Consider the following 24,171-nt stretch of genomic DNA (forward strand, 5'->3'; position numbering starts at 1 on the left):
TGCCCACTCAGCTTTAATTTAAGACGCCTTCACAGACGTGACAGATGCCGAAGGTGAAGCCCCTAAACAGTCCCTCCACAACTAACACCTTCTCCCACGTTTTCTCCGCCCCCGGAGCGAGCGGCGCGCGGGACCGGGGGAGGCGAGCTCCCGCCGCGGCCTCGCCTCGCCCCGCCCCCGGGCGCGCGCCCCCACCCGTGTAAGGCCGGGAGAGCACACCGCCCCGCCTACTCGGCCTCCACCCCGGGCGCGTCGTGCGGAGGGCAGGGGCTTGCAATAGGCTTCTGCGGCTCCTTTATTTTTTTCCCCTAAGGGGACTGTTTCCACAATGGCAAAAAACAGGTCCCAGTAAAAGGCAACAATCAGAAAAGAATAACTGTTACGAAAAGTATTAAATAATTTCACTACAGGAGCTCGCGGGTTTACCCCGCCTCCAAAAGCTCGAGCTCCGCCCCGGGGAGCAACCCTCCCCCCCCCCCAAAGCCGCCCCCGGGAGCCCACGCTGACGCTGTCTCGGCAGCGCGCTAGCTCCGCCCCGCCAGCCCCGCCCCCCTGCCCCCTCGCCCTCCCTCCGGAGAGCCTACGCGCACGAACTGGGGCGTGAGGCGTCAGGGACGCGCGGGCACCTCATCCTTCCCACCTTCCTACACTGTTGCTACTTTTCGGTGTGAGTCATTCCAGCTTCTCTTCCCCTTCCGTGAGTCTCTTCTTGTCTCTTCTCAGAGACCCCGCTCGTCCCGCAGGCGGCCACCTCCGCCGCAGCTCTCGCGCCCCCAGCGAGCAGTGCGCGTGCGCGCACGGCGGCCGCGGGCGCGCGGCCGTCGAGCCCCCGCGCTCCCTCCCTCCTCCCGCTGCTGTATAACTTGACTGGCTTGGAGGAGGTGCCGCCGGAGTCGGAGGGCGGGGAGCTCGGAGGAGGGAGCTCGAGAGTTGTGGAGACTAGTGACTGGGAGAAGTCGCAGCCTGCTCGGGTCGGCTGCTTCCCGCTCTCCGTCTCTCTCTTGCAGACCTACTCCGCTTCCCGCCCCAGCCCCCGCGCCTTGCTCCTTCTCTCGCCCGGGGGCCCCTGCCGGTCGCTCTCCGGGTTTCGGCGCGGCGGGGGCGCCCCGGGGGTGCCCTCGCCCTCCGGGTGCTGGCGGACGGGCGGCGGGCGGGATGTGGCGCCTGGTGCCCCCGAAGCTGGGCCGCCTGTCCCGCTCTCTGAAGCTGGCGGCGCTGGGCAGCCTGTTGGTGCTGATGGTGCTGCATTCGCCGTCGCTGCTCGCCTCCTGGCAGCGCAACGAGCTGGCCGACCGGCGCTTCCTGCAGCTCAATAAGTGCCCGGCGTGTTTCGGAACTAGCTGGTGCCGCCGCTTCCTCAACGGGCAGGTGGTGTTCGAGGCGTGGGGCCGCCTGCGCCTGCTGGACTTCCTCAACGTGAAGAACGTCTACTTCGCGCAGTACGGCGAGCCCCGCGAGGGCGGCCGCCGCCGAGTGGTGCTCAAGCGCCTCGGCTCGCAGCGCGAGCTGGCGCAGCTCGACCAGAGTATCTGCAAGCGGGCCACCGGCCGGCCCCGCTGCGACCTGCTCCAGGCCATGCCCCGCACCGAGTTCGCGCGCCTTAACGGCGACGTGCGGCTGCTCACGCCGGAGGCGGTGGAGGGCTGGTCCGACCTGGTGCACTGCCCCTCGCAGCGCCTGCTCGACCGCCTGGTGCGCCGCTATGCCGAGACCAAGGACTCGGGCAGCTTCCTGCTCCGCAACCTCAAGGACTCGGAGCGTATGCAGCTGCTGCTGACCCTGGCCTTCAACCCCGAGCCGCTGGTGCTACAGGTAGGCGCGGGCTTCCGGCTGGGAGCGTCCTGCCGCGAGGGCCGCCCGGGGAACTGGAGTCGGGAGAAGCGGCCCCGCCCGCGCCGGTCGCCCTGTCTGGACCCGGCGCGGCGCGGCGGCTGGCGTGGGAAGGCGGCGGCGCAGGGGGACCCCGGGCGAAGTGAGGGGTTGCGAAGGGCTAGCCGCCTAAGGGTGAGTCGGCTCTGGTCAGCTGGACGCGGGCGCATCTCCGATCCGACCGCGGATCCTTCAACGCCAGAGGGAGTGTGCGTCTCTCGTTCGCTCCCCAAATGTCTCTTCGGCGAGTTTCCTGGGGCTCTCTCTCCTCCCTCCCTGCCTTTCTGCTTTGATCTGGCGGGGCTTGCGCTTCCGCGGCGCAGGCTGCTCACGAGCCCTTGGACCTTTTTCTTAGTTCTCTTCTCAAGTGTTTCTTGCTCAGCTCTTTAGTACCCCGCGCCGGCTGCCCTAACTTCGGCCCCGAAGTCTGTCTTTGTTTTATTCCTTAGCTCATTCACCTGGCACATCATCAGGACAGCCAGACTGGGAGGATGAGGTTGGAAAATGGGGACCATGGTCGGAGTGGGGTTCATCCTTGAGTCGTGTGGTTTGCGTGGGATTAGGAAGAGGAAAAATAAGGCACGTTGGAGTTGAGACTGCGAGGGTGTCAGGACGGACATTTTCATGCTGAACCTGTGACCTTTTCTGTTCGTTTGGTAATTTGGCTGCAGGGAGGAGATGAAGTGTTAGGCCAGGGCAAGAAACAGGGAAAGAAGAGTCACCTCTCTCCTAGTTGACGTATTGGCTCTCTCGTGACTTAGGGGATAGGCTGTGATCTTATTACTGGCGGTGACGGCCAAAAAAGAAAACAGAATCCCTCAAAACTGTGTTTACCTTGGGGAAAGTTATTGAGTTTATACACATTCCCATTCGCCTTTAGTGCGGCGTCCTTGGACAGTGGTTGCAACTGGGGGGGTGTGATCTCTCCTGATAACCACAGGGAAAGTTACCTTGCTCCTTCACCATACCGGTTGTGCTGTATTTCAAATACAAAGGGGTTGGGGGGGGGGGGGGCAGGGGAAACATGACATAAAATTAATCCCAAGTAATGTTGATGTACTTCACTCCCTGTCTGCGCTGCTAAGAATGTCACCAATGGATGGGAGGTTTGTACTGGGTTGCATTTTTTTTTTAATCTAAAGTGCATGTATAGGAATGTCCAGTATTCATTTATATGGCTTGCTTTTCTCAAGTTCTTCGCTGCCCAACTCAGCCAGAAGAAACCAGCATCGTTTGATTCATGTAGCCAAATAATTTTAACACGAAATAAGTATTTTGCCTCAAACAAAACTGTAGTAAATTTTAAGGAGTCATAGGATGTATGTAATGGGCCAAAAAGTACAGATTGTATATTAAATGTTGTTCTCTTATCAGTAGATAGGATATAAAACTGGTTAAACGTCTCTTGAAGAAATTACTTTGTTTGGTAGTTACAAAATTAGTCAGCCTCTAAAGCCTAAGTCCATATTTAATACATATATTTTGATTTAAAACTTTTTTTTTCCATTTAAGCTGCGTTTTCTCTTTGAGAAATAGATGTTTATGTTAGCAAGTTTGGTCTCTGGAGACAGCTCTAGCAATATAGTTTGCTGAGTAGTCTGTCAAATTCTCTGGGATCCAAAAATTTAGTAAAGATAATACCTTAATAATACACAGTTTCTGCACCTATAGTGATAGCTGCATATTAAAATGTTTTTATCATGATTCTGCTAATGTTAGAACTAACACTTTAAGAATGTTGTACATGCAGTTCTGTAAACATATGTCATTTTAATAGGAGAAATATTGACATTTGATTTGCACTGAGATAAATGCTTTATTTAGGAAACACATGTTTTTGAAGCTTGAAGTTGTCTTGCCATTTTCAGTTTACTTTACAGTTGAGATTGTCAGATAGGTTTTCTGATTAACTCTTCCCTTAAACTTTTTCTTCTCTTTTCATTTTTAGTGATAGACGACTTGAAAAAAAAAATAAAAAGATCAGTTATGTTTTTGTAATTTAAACTTACTGACAGTCACTTGACCATGTGGCTAGGTGGATTATAGGATAAGAGTTTGTTTTTAGTGTATGAGGAAATACATGGCTGTTTGTAAATTGAAATGTTGATTTAGTTTTATAGCTAGTTACATGCTGTGTGAAATACAGACTTGAGGCCTTTAGTACTGGTCAATCATTGGAATGTTTATTCTTTTGACTCTGTTTATATATATTTTTGGATTCATGTGTTTTTTAAAAATATTTTTAAAAGTACAAGTGTGTGTTTTACAGCTTAAAGAGGAACTCCCCCACACCCCCCTTTTTTTTCTCTTTCCAGGAGAGGGAGCTACTTATTGAATTTTCGGACAGTTGGTGAGAAACTAGATTTTTTTTTTATATTGCCCCAAAATTAACTACTTGGGAGAAAAAGTATTTTAAACTGAATTCATCAAGCTGTTCTTAACAAGAGTTTCCATGTAGTAAACATGCTTCCAAAAATAAACATTTAAAAATCTCTTTTTGATAAGGTACTAAAGAACTGAAAAGTATGTGTGAATTTAGCCCATTCAATTTGCCTCTTCAGATTTTAAGAAACAGTAGAAAATCTGAGTTTCTATTATGCCTTGAAAGGAGACATGAATGGTATTAAATGTCTGCAAGATATGTTATGGACCTAACTTATCTGTGTAAGGCTGTGCAGATTTGTAGTACAAATTTCCCAATGTGAAATGATACAGAAGTATAACTCTTTCCCCATCGTTGGATAGTTTTACTAGCTTACAGCAGCTTATCTAGCTCTAAGGAAAAATTATAAGCATCAACAGGATAATGCTAGAACCTTTATCTTCTACTCTGATACCTTCTTTTCCTCTTCACAGTTTTACTTTACCTAGAGGTATATTTTATAACAAGTTTGCCATAATCTTATGGGGAAAAATGCAGAGAGGGACTTTGTAATACAGTGTATGGCAGCATTCTTGGAATAGTTGAAAATGAGAGGTTGAAGTATTGCGCAAGATAGCAAGATGTTTTCTGTTACTGATAAAATTTTTACCAGTATTTGTACTTAACCTATTCTTGAATTTATAAAAATTGTGAGTGTGTGAGGGAGAAAAATGCTGTCTGGATTTCCTGAAGCCCAAAATGTTATCCCTGACTTTATAACTCAGAGATAGTGAAGATGGTCTTATTTATAGAAGAAAGAAAGCTCTTTGTTTTTTAAGGGCAAGGGTGTGGGAGTTTGTCTTATTTGCAGAATTTTGTCTTAAGTTTTCTAAATAATGTTTTTAATAGGATTTCTTTAATTTTTAAAGTATGTAACTATCATTGTTTAAGCTATAGATTTTAAACTTTCAGTTCTTGTAAATGACATAATACATGGAAAGCATTTTATATAGTGCTTGATGCGTAGTAAGCACTCAGTAATTCGAAAGTGTTTAGATATTAAATAAGTAAAAGTAACTTAATTATCTAATACATTGGGTTAACAGTTTTGAAGCTTGTCTGGAATATGGATCACCTTAAAAATAGCTATGTTTTTGAATATCAACCATACCTTTACTTCACTAATTTAGTCCATTCCTACATTACAGGATGAATTTTACAATTAAACTTGGAGTGAATGTTGTGTCTGCCCTTAAAAATAACTTCTGTTGGTGAAGAATATATCTTTAAGATGTACTAAGATGCACTTTTTGACGTAAACAGATGATGGCCATTTCGCTGATTTTTTTACTTTGGACTCTTGGTAAACTTTTTGTGGGGCTCCCTTTACTTATCTTTTTTTTTCTCTTTTTCTTTCTTTTTTTTTTTTTTAACTTATCTTTAAAATGAGACAGTTGAATTAGATCCTTTCCTTTTCAGCCTCATCACCCTGTGACTCTTACACTCTCAACCTGAGTTGTCACTCTGCTTCTGAGCTTGAGCTTAACTGGTGGGTTTAAGCTCTTCTAAAAGGGAGTCAGAGGTTTGGTACTTGATTCCTGCTAGCGTATGTGGGTCAGAGGCCAGATTAGCTAGCCCTATTTCAAGCTTGTCTTCCTAGCCCCAGTTTTTACACAGATGAAATCAGGTTAAAACAAATCTGAATTCGAGACTGCCTTTAAAAGAAAATAGTCTGGAGCTAAGGGTAGCTAAGGTTCTTGTGGGGCAGTGGCACCTCGAAAGGATGTTCCAGACTTTGTCTCAGGAGTTTCTTTTCAAACCAGAGTTTAAGGGGCCACCTACTTCTCTTCCAATGATTGCTGATGTGGTAACCACACTCCCAGATTTAGGCTTCAGAGATGTTTCTGGCTAGGTAGTACTGAACAGAGTACTTTTTAATCTAATAAATGAATCAGCTTATATCTAGAGGTTTTTGGTTTTTTTTTTTTCCTTCTGTTTTTCTTCTTTTTAACAGAGGTTTTATTGACACTTGATTGTGCTTAATAACAGAGCAAACAAAAAAATAACATCTGTGTGTAACCCAGGTCTCAGAAAGGAGACTTTTATTTTGGAAAGATTGTAGAAACAGATGATCATCCATAGGAAAACACCACTTCCAGATCAATGGAGCAAAATCATTTGATACCCTGGCCTGTCTTCTGTTTATCTTCATATCTTTTGGCCATTATTAGTTCTGAGAGTGCAGAAATATTTTTTTCGTGTAATATTTGAACTATTTTCCCTCGTATTTCCATTGCATGGGTCAGCACATATTCCTCTCATACATTAATAGGGAGTCAGTTTTTCAGGGAATGATCAGAATGGTTTTTATTCTGATTTTTTGGCCTCTGGTCTCTGGCTCCTTCCTGTATTGCTGTTATTGTTGCTTATTCTTCACAGAATCTTGGCATGATTTCTTTACTTTTCACACTGAAACTAATATGTCCTTAGAATATAAGCCCTGCATTTTTCCTATACATAATGAACTTTAGTAAATTATTGTGAACTGTCTTAAAACAATAAATTCTTGGCATAAAATTAGGATAGTTATTCACCCTGGTCATAGACTTTGAAAGATTTTAAATTATGTAATCAAATTTTTTATCCACGTTTTATGTCTTTTTTTTTTTTTTTTTAGATTACAGGAGTTTATCTGAAGCAGCTGGAAGCTCTTTGGACTTACAGCCCTGGACTATAGTCAGGAGAACTGAATTTTGTTTGTTCGGTAAATAGTCTGTTAGAAGGCATTTGGATTGAAAAGGCCTTTCTAGGCAGCAAGTAGCTTAGCTGTGTGTAGGAGGCAGATATATAAATGACTAATTACAATCAGTATAGCATAATTAGCCCTACCAATAAAGATACTGTGCATCCTGTCAGATGACTCATTTAGGGAGGGAAGTCTAAGTGTACCTTCATCAGAGTGGATACCAGGGAGAATTTTACAGAGGAATTGAGTCCTGAGGATAAATGGGATTATGCCCATAGGGACCAGGACGTGTGGTGACGGCAGTACTGAAATAGCATTCTAGACCACCACAAAGTTGTAGGGTGGCAATGAGCAAGTCACTTGATGGTTCAGACCCTGAGTTTTTAAATGGGTAAAGTGAGGATGTTAATACTTATCCAATGAATTGTTTTAAAGGAGAGGATTATTCAGATAATATGTAAAATAGCTTTACTTGTAAAGTTTTTTACAGTATATTATTACTTTGCACATCAGCCTGTTTCATTTTTAGACGAGTAAAGTTCCTTAGTACACCATGACATGTGTCTTAGAAATATATAAATTTTACTCTTCCCATGGCAAATGTTTAAATGTCACCATCTTTACATATACATATATACCTCAAAATACCTATGTAGCTGCTGCTTGAGGCTGTAGTTTTTTTTGGAATAGTAATTAAAAGGGCGCTAAGGATTTGTCCCATATGTTGCTGACTATTGTATAAACATAGTTTTCATAAGGATTCAGTAATATAAACCAAATAGTTCAACTTTTCTCTGTAAGTCATAAAGTTAATAATTCTATTTGGTACATTAGTAAATAATTTTTAAAATAGAGGTTAAGTCAAGGTTTTTCTTGGCATTCTTAGACTCTGAGACGGAACCTCAAAAAATGTGTTATCTGAGGGAGATCTGACAGGAATTGTGTGGCATTGACAAGTAGTACTGGGAACTGACCTCTGTGCTAAAGATGACAGGCCAGGGCACAATTGCGGATTCTTTGCTTTCTGGGGCATTAGGTATAGGCAGCACACAAATGAAGAGCAAGGTAATCTTAGATTTTACATACTATAAAAGAACAAAGCAGACTCCTATAATGGAGAATTGGATTGGGGATACAATTTTAAATTCAGTGGTCAGAATTTAAGAGTGACATTTTAGTTGAGGTGTGAATGATGAGAAAAAGCCGGTGGTACAGAGTTCTGAGGGCAAATTTAGAGGTTCCAAAGAAGGGTCAAGCGTGGGAGTAGAAAAGCCTGGTAGAACACAGGATCATAGAAGTAGACAAGGTCCATATTCTGTGTGACCTTGTAAACATGCTTAACGAGTTTAGAATTTTGTTTTCAGAGCAATAGGAAACAATAAATGTGTTTTTAGCAGGGCGTGCTTTGTGGAGAATGGTTTAAGGAATCAAAGGCTTTTGCCCTGTTTGTGGGAGAAAGCTTGGTATGTATTAAGGTGGTTGCAGTGGCGGTTATGAAAAGCAGTTAGACATAGTATGTTTTGGAGAAATACCTGATAGGACTTGATGATGGGAATGTTACTGTATGGGAGAAAGAAACATAAAGGATATCCCCAGGGTTTTGGTCTAAGCAACTACTGCTGAGGAAGCCCAGAGAAGGAATGGCTTTGGGGGAGGGAGAACCAAGAGTTTTGTTTTGGTTATATTAAATTTAAGACAAAGGAATACACATTCAAAACCAGGCACCAGGTATTTAATGCAGAGAGATACTATGCTCCTAGCAGATACTATGTTATACTTCTGAAGGGCTGTATTAATTCAGTTTGTGTTTTAAAGGGAAGAGGAGAAGTTAGTACTTTTTTATTGACAGATTAAAGAAATCAGATTTTGACTAAAGAAAGTATAAAGTAGCCTTCTTAGGTTATTGGGTCCAAAAGAAGCTGCTTATACCTTTTTTCCCCCATTATTTGACAGTTTATTAGAAATAAGTATTTGAGTATAGTGTTTCCAGGTATATCTTTCAACTTAAAAACATGGATCAAAAAAAAAAAAAAAAAAAAACCATGGATCACAGTTGCTAGTTCTCATGAGGTTAGTTGAGAGTAGTAAATATATATTTAAAACTTGTGGCCAAGCAATTTTGGTTTCTTCTCCCCCCCCCCTTTTTTTTTTGTGGTATGGAAGAGTATTTCTTAAGATATTTATTCTAAAAGATGAGTTGTTTCTATTTAACTTGGTAGATTTTTTTTGTTATTGATGTGTTTTGACATGAGTTTCTTATTTTAGATACAGCTAGCTGTTGGACGCGATATTCAGTGAAATAACACAACCTTGCTATTTTCAAGACATTGCTTAATATTGTTGGAATTCTAGGTGGGTGGAAATGGCATTCAGAAAATTATTTAGTGAAATAAATGGAACATATCCTGTGACTTGAAAATCTTGAGATTACTAAGATTCTACAGTCTTTGCAATGGATTTTGGCCACTATTTGGTGGTATAAATTAAGAAGTTGAGGTCTTAAAGAAATTTTAGCAAAAATTAGGTAACCATTAAATCATTCCAGTAATTTTACTGTATTCCCCCTCTAGACAGTTCACAAAACTGTGAACACATTAGTCTGTCACCAGAACATTTGACTAATCTCTAATAACAGCTGTTATAACATGCATTACTACAATGGGATTTTGTTCAAATTTTGGCTTTTAAAAGTAATTTTGAAGCTCAGATTGAACCTCTAAGCATTTTCTATGCTTTTGATAATTTACTCTCTAGAAATGATCTCAAGTTTAAATTGTGTGTATGAGTAGAAATGCCAATTCTTTAGGAAACCTGTAACTAGATTTTTAGACTATATGTTTGATTATTTATGAGTTTTTTTCAAGTCATTGTCTTTTTACTAGGAATTTTCTCCTTTAAAAAAAAAAATCAGTCTTGCAGTCATGTAACACATTTCCTTTTTAGGCAAACTGCAAAGTTATGTTCTTTTTAATGGCATGTTGTGAGATAATGGCTATAAAATATTTTATATTTTTTGTATTAAATTATCTTTTAAACTTAGTGTGCAAATCCCACTTTTGGTCATGTAAAGAGAGTAAAAGATAATAGAACATGAACATTTTAGAGTTGACTTCATATTTTTTTATCAGTTTTACTTACACATCCTGTGTCTCCTTTTTTCAGGACTGTATTCTGATATAATAGAATAAAATTATCTAATTAATGTGGTAGGACAGTGGCTGTTGATTAAAGGATGATATTGTAAAAACTTGTTTTTCAGAATAACGTTATATACCACAGGATATTGATTAATTCCAGTAAATAAGATGTTTCTGAATGTTTAAGATTTGACACGTTTGGTTTTTTCATGGCATGTAGACTGTGTTGGAGAGTTTGTATTTTACTCTGTAATTCCCAAGGTGACCTGATCTCTGCCTCCCTCTTCAGAACCCATTGCCTCCTCATTTCACTGCAGCTTCTTTGGCCTTTTTTTTTTTTTTTTTTTCCTTTCAGTTCTGAGAAGACAGTTTCTGGCTCTAACATATTCCTCCAACATTCTTACTGCCTCATCCCCAGTCTATGTGATATTATGCTCAGCATTTAGAGCTCTCCCTAAGTAGCACTTCCTTAGAGAGGCTGTCTTTTACTATACAATTTAAAATAGGTCCCTGTTCTTCTTTCTCAACATCTTCTGTACCTTCCTGTGATTTGTAACAAATTCCAGAATTTATCATTTATATGTTTCTAATCATCTTCCCAACTCAGGCTAAAAAGCCTTCCTAAGAACAGGATTATGTTTTATTTGCAACTCTTTCTTAGCATTTCTGATGGAGTTAGGCTTGATACAGGATTTTTTTAATTCAAGATTTTCTCCACAGTAACTCATTGCCTTTTACTCCAGCTTCTTGTAGTAGTCAGTGAGATGTGAGTTGACCGTATCTGCAATTCCAAATTTAAAACGCGAAGAAAAATAGGCCTTGTCAAGTTAAAAAACAAATGTGAAAACACATGAGGTAATGTATGTGCTTTATCCAACTTGGGATGAGTAAGCTTATGGTATTTTTGCAGCGAAAGGTTTTCTCGTAGGTGCTATCCCAAAGCCCTTGAAGCATTGCGTAATGAGTGTGAAACACACGTATTGTCACCTTTCCAAAATCTGAAAACTTCTGAAACAGGGATGTTGGGATCAAGCGATTATATTAGCCTGACTTCACCTCTTAATAGTTGCGTGTGTGTATGTATGCATGCTCAGTCATGTCCAGCTCTTTGTGAGCTCATAGACTGTAGCCTGCCAGGCTTCTCTGTCCATGGGATTATCCCAGCAAGAGTCCTGGAGTGGGTTACCGTTTCCTCCTCCGGGGGATCTTCCCGACCCAGGGATCAAACCTGCAGTTCCCATGTGTTTTGTGGCTCCTGCGTTGGCAGGAGGATTCTTCACCACGAGCCACTAGGGAAGCCCCACTACTTTTGTGACTTGAGGCAACTCACTTAAGGTATATGCTGATAAAGTTGAACTGTATTTAAAACTTGAGTACCCTCCAACTCTAGAATTTTTAGATTGCACATCCCATTTGGTCACATGAAAAGTCCACAAAGCGTTGTGACTTTTGGTTTTGATCAAGAGATGTGATAGATATGTCAGCGTTTAGAATTTACTTTGTGGTACTTACCTATTATAAATGAAAATCAAATTACAATTCTGTGTTTATGTATATACATACTACCAAGTTTTAAATCTTCTATGTATTTAGTGCTTGTATATCACTAGACATCTCTCATAGCACTGAGCCTTTTTGCAGTTTAGCATTTCATACTTTTTTCCCTTTGATGGCCCTGATGAATAGGGGGCAAGTATTATTCCAGTTTTACAAAGAGACTAAAGCGCTAAAAAGTTTTGACTTTGCCACCCTCACACAGCTAGTGAGATGCAGAGGTAAAGGTGGAACTTAGAAGGTAGACTAGTGATTTCAAGTCTATTCTGCTTATACCCTGTTTTACCCTTTAAATATAGAAATTTTATATTATGTATCTTAAAGAATAGAAAATATCTGAATTGTCTCTTTACTATATTGATTGTATGTATTTTATTTTCTCATAAAATGAAGATGATCCTAGTAGTTTCTGAAACCTTGATTTTAAGTTAAAGATACCTAGACATGATGATATATCTTAGGTTTCATATTCAAAATACTGTTAATTAACAGTGAAAGCATTTAATGTTGCTTTAAATCTTAGAGTTAAGCATTTTTGACTTGATACTTAAATTTCCATTTTTAATTATTACATTGGTAGTAATACTCAAAACTTTTTCTTTGGGTGGTCACCCACTTAATGTAAAAAAAAAGCAATAATAGAGTAATAAATATGTTTTTTAACCATTTTGTGTAATCTTAAACTAATACTTAGTTATAACTTTGCATACTGTATGACATATTCAAACCTGATGAAAAACCCTGAACAATTAATTGGAGTGCCTCCAATCCAGTTAGAATTTAAACCATTCTAGGTTTAAAGACTCCCTTTCAGATGAAAAGTATTTGTATGCATTTTTTCACTAGTAAATAATCCTGTAAAATACACACATTTTCTCAGACAGCTCAAGATCAAAAAACAAACAACCCCATCAAAAAATGGACAGAAGATCTAAGCAGATATTTCTCCAAAGAAGACAAACAGATGGCCAAAAGGCACATGAAAAGATGCTCAGCACCCCTGCTAGAAAAAAATCAAATCACAGCTGTAATGACTTAGCACCCCACACTGGTCAGAATGACTGTCATCAAATAGTCCACAAATAATAAATGCTGGAGAGTGTGAGAAGAATGGGGAACCCTCCTACGCTGTTGGTGGGAGTATAAATTGGTGCAACCACTATGGAGGACAGTATGGAGGTTCCTTAAAAAACTGAAAATAGAGTTGCCATGAAAGAAAGTAAAAGTGTTAGTTGCTCAGTCATGTCTGATTCTTTGAGACCCCATGGTCTCTAGCCCACCAGGCTCTTCTGTCTGTGGAATTCTCTAGGCAAGAACACTGGAGTGGGTTGCCATTCCTTTCTCCAGGGGGTCTTCCTGACCCAGGGATTGAACCCAGGTCTCCTGCATTGTGGGCAGATTCTCTACCAACTGAGCCACCAGGGAAGCCCATGTGGGAAGCTACCAGGGAAGAGTTACCATATGGTTCTGCAATCCTGCTCCGAGGCATATATCCAAAGAAAACCATAATTCCAAAATATACATGTATCCTACGGTTCCTTGCGGCACTATTTAGAATAACCAAGATATGGAAGCAACCTAAATATCCACCTACAGATGAATGGATCAAGAAGATGTGGTATATATACACAACGTGATATTACTCAGCCATAAAAAGAATGAACTAATGGCATTTGCAGCGACAGAGATGGACCCAGAGATGATCATACTAAGTGAAGTAAGCAAGACAAAGTCAAATCATATTAATATTGTTTATATGTGGAATCTTAAAAAAAAAAAAAGGATACAGATGAGCTTACTTCAAAAACAGAGACTTGTACACTTTTGAAAACAGATTTATGATTACCAAAAGGGAAGTGGGTGGGAGATAAATTAGGAGGTTGGGATTAACATAAACTCACTGCTATATATAACTAGATAACCAACAAGAACCTACTCTAGCATAGGGAACTATACTCAATATTTTGAAATAACCTATAAGGGAAAAGAATGAAAACTCAAATCGCTGTGCTGTACAATAGAAACTAACATAATATTGTAAATCACCTATACATCAACAAAAAGTAAAATAAAAATGAAACACACATTTTATTTCAAGGTACTTGAAATGTGTGCCTGTTGTGTTAGGCAGTTTGAAAATCTGCCTAGCACAATGGGCAGATTTTTAAGGTTTTGTTTAAAGAAAAAAAAAAGTGGACCTCAGCAGTATACTTCTTATCCTAGCTACTGTGTTTTATGCACTGTGGGAGTTTGGTAATCAGGAAGTAAGATGTTCTGTTTCTTATTGCTTGATATATTTAATAAATCCAAGTGGTAACATCTGAAAATTTTTGTCTCTCAAACTCTGCTTGCTCATGGTACATTTGATTCTATGCCAGATTGTTTTAAATACAAATTATAAATATTTTGGCTTCGTTGGAGCATTTTTAATAGAATGTTTAGTAGAATTCTGTTCTTATTAATGAAGTATAACTTTTGGTTATTCAATGAAAAGCTCTTTTCATATGAGCAAGTGATATGAATTCATTTGTTAAAGTTCTTCCAAAAGATTTGGTAGCAAATTATATGAAAGAATTGTGCTCTTCTTAAAATGAGGCATAACATGATTTCATTTAACATTGTCAGAAATTGCTGTATGAATATAAAGTTGCTCAATATGACATTTGTTCATATATTTTATTCTCTTCCATGAGAGACTTGAGTAATGAGGTATATATTTGACTGTCGTTCACTTGGAAAGGTTCCAAAAACAAGGAGGCATTTGTACATGTGCAGATGTTGGCAGGGTTCCCTTTTCTCCTGTTGTCAAAGACCATTTTAGTTTCACAAAGATATGTTTGTATCTGTTTGACAATATGGCATGTGAATAATATACCAATAGTGTTTGTGGAGGAGTTCTTTATTTTTTGCACTGCAAAACTATATAATCTCACATACTTAGTTATTTTCAGTGCTTTTGTTTTATATATCAGATTTTATACATGAATACTTCTGAGAAATAGTTAAATCTTTTGTAATCATTTTGCCTATAAATTTTCAAGTTTATGGAGGTATTTTAAGTTGGGAGGAAAAGCTGAAAATAACGTATGGTCAGCAGTTTTTGCATGTCACATTGGAAATGAGCAATCTGTCACTTTCCCCAGTGCCCACAAGAAGTTTTAAAATCTCAGATAAGATCAAAAATGTACTTTCCTCTAATTACTAAAGAATCAGATATTGTCTGTGAATAAAATTGAATTAATTAATTTACTATATTTAAAGATTCATACTAGCATATCTAAATTTTTAATTTACCTAATTAATATATGACAAAACTGCAGATATTGAAATTTAAATGGAAAAGGTATACATACAAAGAACAAATACAGTTATTCTACATTGATAGAGTTAAAAGGAAGCACAAATGAAAATAGGCAATTATGGATGAAGGCATCTATAAATCTTTTGTTTTAAAGTTGATAAAAGTTTTAAAGTAAGAGTGTTACTGAGTTTTGTCAATTTTATAAAAGCTCAGAGTAAAATTAATATCACCCACCTACTTTTCTTGTGTTCCCAGAAGAGTCTCATCTCTGGCTCTTATGTAGATTGTTCAATTTTTAGCAATAGACATGGGCTATATTTATATTTATATTCTATAGTGTTTTGGTTTGTTTCCCCTGCAATCTGTGTAAATATCATCTGCATGATTTCTTCCTCTAATTCAAGGAAAGGGACTATACTGAAAGAGCTTCCCTAGTGGCTCAGCTGGTAAAGAATCTGCCTGCAATGTGGGAGACCTGGGTTTGATCCCTGGGTTGGGAAGATCCCCTGGAGAAGGAAACGGCTGCCCACTCCAGTGTTCTGGCCTGGAGAATTCCATGGACTTGTATATTGTATAGTCCATGGGGTCACAAAGAATTGGACATGACTGAGTGACTTTCACTTCACTATTCTGAAAAATAGCTCTTTAAAAACACCTCTGGTCACGTGATCTTCCAGAAGTTGTTGCATTACTTCCCACCCTTTGCTCTTTGCTCAGCTTGTAGCTGGGTGTTACAGTACTACAGAATGCTTTAGAAGAAGCCTGCCATTTTACTTAGGTTGGAAATAACTTGTTCATAATCCTGGAAGACTTTTGTTTTAGGATGTTAATCTCCCTAGTAGTTAAAAAAATCCATTAGAAAATCTTGGCAAGATCAGGAGAATAAATAATTTTGAAGTTGGATTTAAGGTGAATAGACAATATGGTGACATTGGAAAGGGAAGCAAGGCTAACTTGGCATGAGAGATACTTGGAGTGGAGATTGCATTGTGGGTTACCAGACTGCTCTTTACCAACCTGTGGGTACAGATTAGAAGACATTTCCCAAGAATCTTTCTCTGCATTCCTCTCCTGCCTGCTTCTGCACTAGATGAAGTCCCTATTAAATACTCTCTCAGGACCAGAACCATTTTTTAGTAACTAATGCTTAATTGCACTCATAGTTATTTGTTTGGTATTTGTCTTCTAAAATTTCTGTTTGAGAGACTGTAGTTCACTCTTCCTGCCGGCATAACAGAGTGCCTGATGCCTGGTAACACTTGCTGGCTAATAGGTGTGCAGTCCTGTTCATTCAAAAGAAAGTTTTGGTTGATTGTACGTACATGAGTCAAAAAGATAAAAGAAAGCATCTGTACTTTTAGATCTGGTAATAAAGAAGGCGTCTTGTGTTTTGTTGATTGGTTTGATTCTGAGATTTCGATAAGCAAGACTGACTTTAGCTTTATAATGTGAGGTAGTCTATTAAAAAGTTTCAAGTCCATAGTAATGGTATGAGTTAAGAAAGAAAGTTACTCACAGACCTAGAGAACAGACTTGTGTTTGCCAAAGGGGGGAAGGGTAGGGGTGAACTTGGACTTAGCGGATGCAAACTATTAAATATAGAATTGGATAAATAACACGATGCTACTGTGTAGCACAGGGAACTGTATTCAATATCCTGAGATAAACCATAATGGGAAAGAATATTTTTTAAAAAGAATGTATATATACATATAACTGAATCACTTTGCTGTATAACAGAAATTAACATCACATTTTAAATTAATTATGCCTCAATTAAAAAAAAAAGTTTCTCTTTTGAACTATTGAATATAACAAGAAAATGCAAGCTCATGCCTAGCAGAAATCTCTATTGTGATAATCTGGGGATAGACCTAGTATATCCTCACCAGAATGTCTTGTAATAAAGATGATTCTTTCGTAGAGTTTTCCATCTGATGAAGGTTGGCCATTTGCAAAATATCTCGGAGCTTGTGGAAGAATGGTAGCTGTAAATTATGTTGGAGAGGAACTGTGGAGTTACTTTAATGCACCATGGGAGAAACGAGTCGACCTCGCTTGGCAATTAATGGAAATAGCAGAGCAGCTCACAAACAATGACTTTGAATTTGCACTCTACCTCCTGGACGTCAGCTTTGACAATTTTGCTGTTGGTCCTAGAGATGGGAAGGTAATCATTGTGGATGCTGAAAATGTTTTGGTTGCTGACAAAAGGTTAATCAGACAAAGTAAGTATGTAACTTGCAGATTTTTTTTCTATGTCAGTTGTTTACATTTATAGGAAGCAGATTTTTAAAACTTCCTCCTTAGAAAGCAACCTTGCATCTTTCTTTGTTTTATTTGACTGGTAAACAAATACTGATTTATTAGAGTTGTACTCTTAATCACAGTTTGCCCATATATAGTAAAACATAGTTCATGTTCAAATGGACCCAGATGTGCTGTGTGTGGGGGGTGTGTGTGTGTACATGTCTTTTTCATACCGTCTGCTGTGTGCTGTGGTTTAGGACTGTAATCCAGAATTAAGTTTTTATTTAGTTAAAGGCTACCAGAGAGACTATACTGCTTTTGTGGAGTCTGTTTTTCTATGCATTCTCTTACAGTGGTATTCTGTGTTTCGTTTTTCTGTGAGGTCCCTCCAGTGATTCTTTTTTTCCTTTTTAACCATGTAGATGATTCCGAGCGCTGCAGATCTCTAACTTTGGTTTCACATTAAACTTTGCTTTCATTTATTTATGAGCTCTTCACTGGATAGGTGGGCAGAATGTCTAAAGTGTTTTGAAAATTGTCATAGGAATTTTAGTTTCAAGGACAAAGCCTGTGTGGTTCTATAACTAATGTATTTAGTGAAAGAAACTGAAGGGTTGTTCCATGGTAAAAACCTTGTATTTTTAATCCCCTCCTGTCATGTGGGTCTGTTGATGAAGAGACCAAAAGTTTGTGGCACCTGTGGAATGCAGTGAATGTAACAGCAATGTATTAGGTTGACACATTTTACATTATCTCGGCTTATCTTGTTAAATACTTGATTTTTCTCAATGCCCTGTTCTGATTCCATACTCACAAAACTACTTTCTGATTCTTTCTTATCTGCCATGCAGATCCTTTCACAGGGAGTGGATGCCCCGTTCTGGAGTACATCATTACCCACTTAACCTCTTTATACATTTGTGGAAGCTTAAACTGTGCTTTTTTTTTTTTTAAGTGTTCAGTTTTTTTTTTTTTTTAAGATATACACAGAGTTCTGTGACTTGCCTAAACTGTGCAACATTATTATTCCAGTATGTGTAAAAATAATTTTTTTGTAAAAAAAAATTTTTTTTTAACGTGAACATTCCTGGAATACATGTTACAATTTTGTACCAATTAATTCCTGACCTTGGATGAATACAGTATAGTTTCTGTATTTTTGCATTTCATACGGTGAGCGTTGCTCCAGTGCTTTTTTAGCTCTGGCGTATTCTTTTCAAATGTCTCATGGTAGAGTTGGCTAAATAGACACTTTGCAAAAAGCTGTATTTATTTATTCACCCTCTTTTCTTAACTCTTTCTAGTAAATGACCTTTACAGGGAAATTGTGGTTTTGTTGTGGCAACTCCTTTAATGTCCTTCCCTTTATCATCCAAACTAGTAAAAGTGATACACATTTATTTTTTTCAGACAAAATAGATCCTTCATTGGGAACTTTTTGCATCAGTTAGTTTCTTCAACTTCCCACCCACCTTCTTAAAATCTAGTTTTTCTTACTTTCCCATAAACAAGTATGCATAAGATTCTTTCCTGCTTTCCCTCTATTTTTAAAAGTTGCTTATTGCCTTTCTCTACTTCCTCAGCTTCCATGCATTTCTCAGCCCATTAAACCTGACTTAGAAGATCACGTTACTATTTGCAGTCACCCAATTGGCAAATTTGTGAGTGACTGATTAGTAACAGCTTTCTGAAATTATTTCCTCCTTTGGTTTCCTTCTACTCAGGTAGTTCCTTTTTCAAAACATAAATCTGATCTTAGCACTCCCTTCCTTAATGCTTGTGTTGACTTCCAGTGGTTTGTCAAGTACAATTCATACACTTTACCAGAGAATAATCTATGTGACTTGGCCCTGTTCTGCTTCGTTTTTAACATAACTGCAGTGCCCTTAATGCTTCAGCTACAGTGGCCTTTTAGTTTCTTGAATGAACCTTTCCAGTGAATACCTCACAGCTACTTTATATTACTCTGTATGTATAAAATATTAATATTATGTTAATAGTGTCTACTTTGTCATCCAGTTAGAACCTCGGAGCTCACTGTTAATTTTTGTATCAAGTGTTTCTGCAATCTGACTTTTTCTCCTGGACCTTCTTTAGTTGTTGTCATCATCCCGGCACCTCCAGTCTTCAGCCCAGAGTCACATTTCTATTAGACAGATCATGGTCCTGACCACCGGAGATGCAGCCTATTCCTCTAGCATTGTCTGTGCCTCCTCCCCAGTCACCTGTCTTCATGCTGTAGCCACAATGAATTTATTATTTCCCGTACCGGCTGGGCCAACCCCTTAGATCCATGCCTTTGTACATACCGTACCCTGGGGCTAGCATGCTGTTTTCCCTCTTTTCAGACTTGTTTATCTTTCAAAACCTAAATCAGTTGTTCTCTGTGCAGCTTTCTGCAGTCCCAGGCACAGATGCTGCTTCCTCTGTACTCATGTAGCACCATGTCAGACTTGTGTGTGGCCCTTTCTTGTATCATGGAGAGTTTCACTCTAAGCTGAGCCCTTTGGTCTTTAGTATGTAGGGACCTTGTCTGATCCTTCTCCCCTGCCTTGGTGGACTCCTCATAAGTGTTTTTGTAGAAATTAATATATTTAAATGTTTAATGTAATATAGTTTTAAGAACCAACATAACTGTGTTCATTAGTCAAATGTTACATTTCGGGAAACAATGAAAAGTCTTCTAAAACGTATTTTTCTCTTTCTTCTTCTTTCCCTTTTCACAGATAAGCCTGAAAATTGGGATGTATGGTATGAAAGCAAATTTGATGACTGTGATAAGGAGGCTTGCTTATCATTTTCAAAAGAAATTCTTTGTGCTCGAGCCACTGTGGACCACAATTATTATGCTGTTTGTCAGAACCTCTTATCCAGACATGCCACCTGGCGTGGCACTTCTGGAGGACTCCTCCATGATCCGCCAAGTGAAATTGCCAAAGATGGCCGCCTCGAGGCCTTGCTGGATGAGTGCGCCAACCCAAAGAAGCGCTATGGCAGATTCCAGGCTGCGAAAGAACTGCGCGAATATCTAGCACAATTAAGTAACAATGTGAGGTAGTCTACGGTGAACTTGTCTTTGCTTTTCTTCATTTACATAGCACTGGCTAAAAGGAAAACTACCAAAAACTATCTGGAAAAATGGAATTTGGAAGTAATACTTCCAAATGGATGATAAACTTGCACTGACAGATCTTATGTTAACATCCACCAAAATAAGACATGATTTCAAAAATCACACGATGCTTCTGCAGATAAGTTTGTTCTTAAACTTTGGAGGCTTGAGCTCTCATTGACTGCTTCAGCCCCTGAATGCCTGACTGGATTAATGAGTATTGTTAAGCTATTGGAAATGAGTCTGATAGTTATATTGGCTTGTGTATCAAAGGGTACTTGGTACTTGACTTAGTTTGCATTACTGTCATGATTTTGTGAATCTCTTTTATTTACTTTGAATATCAAGTTAAATTGGCCTGTTTTATAGGCTACTTTTTCCTTCTGGTGTATAGGGTTTTGTTTTTTTTTTTTTTCCTCTTCCATTTTTATGTTTTTTATTAAATTTTTACACATTCAGGTTACTATAGGTGTTCATTTACAGTTGGGCTAGTTTTCATTCAGGGCTATGTGGTACATATTTACCGTTAGGATTCCCAGGTTTACTGTGTTTTTTTTTTTTTGAAAAAACAGAATTCAGTTTTCAGAAAACTGAATATTTTATTGTGTAAATACTTATATTTCTTCCTACTTTCTGTGGTTTCACCATTGCATGAGATCATTTAAGGTTATTTAACAGTTACATCCCTCTATGCCAATAAATTATAACTGTACACTTAATATGAACTTTGGCATATGTTGCAAAATGTCATTTTTGTCCTTTAAAATGCTTTAAGAGTATACTAGCAATCTATACCTTGATGTTAATTTAATTGAGAGGAAAAAATAAACAGTATTTTTTAAATGCTAACTTGTCCAGGATAGTAATGCATATGCCAAAGAAATATTAGACCTAGTCCTAGATTTTAAAATTGGTCACCTACTTATTCTTACTATCCTACTTCCAATACTTTGAGTATGTCATTATTAAATTCATATCTTCCTGGTTATTCTTTAATGTTGAAAAATTGTGCTACTGCTTCCAAACATATATAACTTAAGTTACATTTTTGTAACTTCAGTGTGATAGTTTTGCAAAAATCAGCGTGGTAGTCATTGTTTGAGTTTAATCTGGCATCATAACGTTTTATTTATTGATGGACTAGTAATTCTAACTATAAAGCAGACAGGTTTAGCCATTCTGTCCAATTTGGTCTTCATTTCCCAATTGTTAACCATCAACAAAATCAAATTTAAGTATGTGGATAAAAATTAACAAATGTGTGAAATTTCTCCCGGCTGTTTTTTACAGTTAAAATATATGTATATATAAATTGGCTAAAGCTAACGTAGGTGATATTTTTCTGTTTGAAATCGTAACTTTTGTTTACAGCAAAGTTTGATGTAGTGTGCAGTATTTAGTTCTAGACTGATCTTATTCTAATCAGAACATGATTAAAGTATGCACAACCAAAGCCAAGCTTTTCTTTTTCATTCACTCAGCAACTATTTATTGAGCATCAACTCTGTGCCAGGTGCATTACTAGCTGCTACACACTGGTCTGAACATGACATATGGTTAAGTAACTTTACATTGATTATCAAAGACTTTAATGTGGATATTTCTTAAGTTGAAATAGCATTCATTAGGACGTTGCTTTCATGTTCTTTTACTGTTGTGATGGAAGTTCTACCTGTACTATCTATAACGGTTGCTAAAGAAAGAGCAGGAGGAAATCAATAAAGTTAATCCCAGTTTAAAAACTGGAAGAAGGGTAAGATCTCTTCATTACAAAATACACTGCATTATGTTAATTTTTATACGTCAGTACATTACATATGCCAACTAGCCCTCAAAGAAATATTCAAGTGCTGGAAATTTTACAAGCTGACTTTTTACAGCTTTGGAAAACTTTTGAGGGGAGTAGGTAAAATTACTTGTCAGACATTCGCCTCTTGCCCAAAACTTCAAAAAAAAGACACGTTTCAAAATGAAGCACCTTTTATATTTGTAGAAGTATTCATTTCGAACCTTAGAATGCCAGTCATTAGAGCAGTTGTCTTACTGTTTAGCAGACATAGATCTTACTTTTTGGAAGGGCGGCCGTGATCGCAGAGCAGGAGGAGAGAAAACAGCGCCAGCAGTGATTGCTCCTTGAGGTGGTTTTTGATAACTGCCATTTCCCCTGTGAGATTATGTGGGATTTCTTTTATCTTTGGAAAAGTTGAGGAGAAGATAATAAAAGAATTAGGAGTTTTAAATTACAGGGAAAAATATATATGTGAAAAGCAATAAATATTTTGTTCACTTTGCTATCAAGATGTTCACTATCAGATATTTATTATACAGTAGCAATTTATATTTTTAATCATTGCCCATTAATAGACACAGTAAAATATTTTTGAATCAGACATTTGGGGTTTGTATGTGCATTAAAATTGTCTTTTGTACTGTAAGTTACTGTTTAATTTGAATATTTTATCAGAACTGTCTCCCTGTGCCTTTATAATATAAAGTTGTTTCTACAACTTTTAATAATCTTAATAAAGAATACTTTAAGAATCACACTTTTCAGACTATCTCTTAACTTCAAATATACAACTTTTTCTTGAATGTCAAGTGAGATAATATAGATAAGGGTTTTTTTTTTCTCTTGCATGTACTTTGATATAATTTTGAGAAACTATCTGGTTGGGTGTGAGCTAGACTTACGGTATGTTTGTCTTCTGTTTTTCTGTAGTAGTTGGTGACTTTACAGTTTTACTGCTAAAATGAAATTAAAAGCTTCATTATGGAATTTTTCAAATGTATACAAGCAAATGATACAAGGAACAATAATAAACTGTGCTTATACTGATTTCAGAAGTTAGCAATGGATGGCCAAACTTGTTTTATCTGTACCCCAACCTGCTTGCCCCAGCTTATTTTGAGAGAGATCATTTATTCATACGTGCACTTAGGCACTTTCTCCTCCCAACAAAAATTTCACATCGGAAAAATTAATACCTAAGTATTGCCAAAGCAAGAGAGCTTTCAGAAACTTGAAGATGTTTTCTCAGAAACCCAAAATCCAATGAGGGATTCTAAACAACTGGTGATATATGTGGAGTACTTTGATGTTCATTAAGAATAACTGAAATGAAATGTATTAAATATGTAACTTAGGCATTCAGAATGATAAAAGAGGGCAAAAAGAAAACAAACCAACTCAGTTACCTTTGGAAAGATGTTGAGGAATTATTCTGAAAGCTGGAAATCTGAAGAGAAAGAAGAATTTATACTGCCTTATCCCAGGATAATCAAATAATTGAGGGGGAAGAATTTATAGAATTATTGTAGTTAATATATGGAGACTAAGTATTAGAATATCACCATTTTAAAATTCCTAATAAATTGGCAAGAGCTAGGCAGTGCTTGGAGAAGGCAATGGCACCCCACTCCAGTGCTCTTGCCTGGAAAACCCCATGGACGGAGGAGCCTGGTGGGCTGCAGTCCATGGGGTCGCAAAGAGTCGGACACGACTGAGCGACTTTACTTTCACTCTTCACTTTCCTGCGTTAGAGAAGGAAATGGCAACCCACTCCAGTGTTCTTGCCTGGAGAATCCCCGGGACGGGGGAGCCTGGCGGGCTGCCGTCTATGGGGTCGCACAGAGTCGGACACGACTGAAGTGACTTAGCAGCAGCAGCAGGCAGTGCTTATCAGTGGCTGCTGAAGCTATTAATTGAAATGCTGATGAGGAGCTTTGGATGAAATGGCAGCACCTGATGAACTCATTGGTTAATCTCCATGATGTGCCTTATAATACAATTCAATTCAAAGTGCCCTGCACCATCTATGAAGTGTCTTGACGGGGGAAAAA

The 24,171-nt window shown here is 38.6% G+C and overlaps 1 protein-coding gene across 2 annotated transcripts; it reads left to right on the forward strand.

The window, feature by feature from the left end:
- Positions 1-467: 467 nt before the first annotated feature.
- On the forward strand, positions 468-22,877 carry DIPK2A (divergent protein kinase domain 2A). 2 transcript variants are annotated; one of them, XM_043874264.1, is made up of 5 exons: positions 5,453-5,594; positions 6,909-6,995; positions 9,243-9,329; positions 16,894-17,197; positions 19,946-22,877. In XM_043874264.1, the coding sequence occupies exons 4-5, from the start codon at positions 16,951-16,953 to the stop codon at positions 20,275-20,277; spliced, it is 579 nt and encodes a 192-aa protein (XP_043730199.1). In that variant the 5' UTR covers positions 5,453-5,594; positions 6,909-6,995; positions 9,243-9,329; positions 16,894-16,950; the 3' UTR covers positions 20,278-22,877. The 2 variants fall into 2 exon arrangements, with proteins under 2 accessions (XP_043730198.1, XP_043730199.1); XM_043874263.1 differs by lacking the exons at positions 5,453-5,594; positions 6,909-6,995; positions 9,243-9,329 and adding an exon at positions 468-1,812.
- Positions 22,878-24,171: the final 1,294 nt, after the last annotated feature.

This window comes from Cervus elaphus, chromosome 19 (genome assembly GCF_910594005.1).
Source record: "Cervus elaphus chromosome 19, mCerEla1.1, whole genome shotgun sequence".
Taxonomy (NCBI): Eukaryota; Metazoa; Chordata; class Mammalia; order Artiodactyla; family Cervidae; genus Cervus; species Cervus elaphus.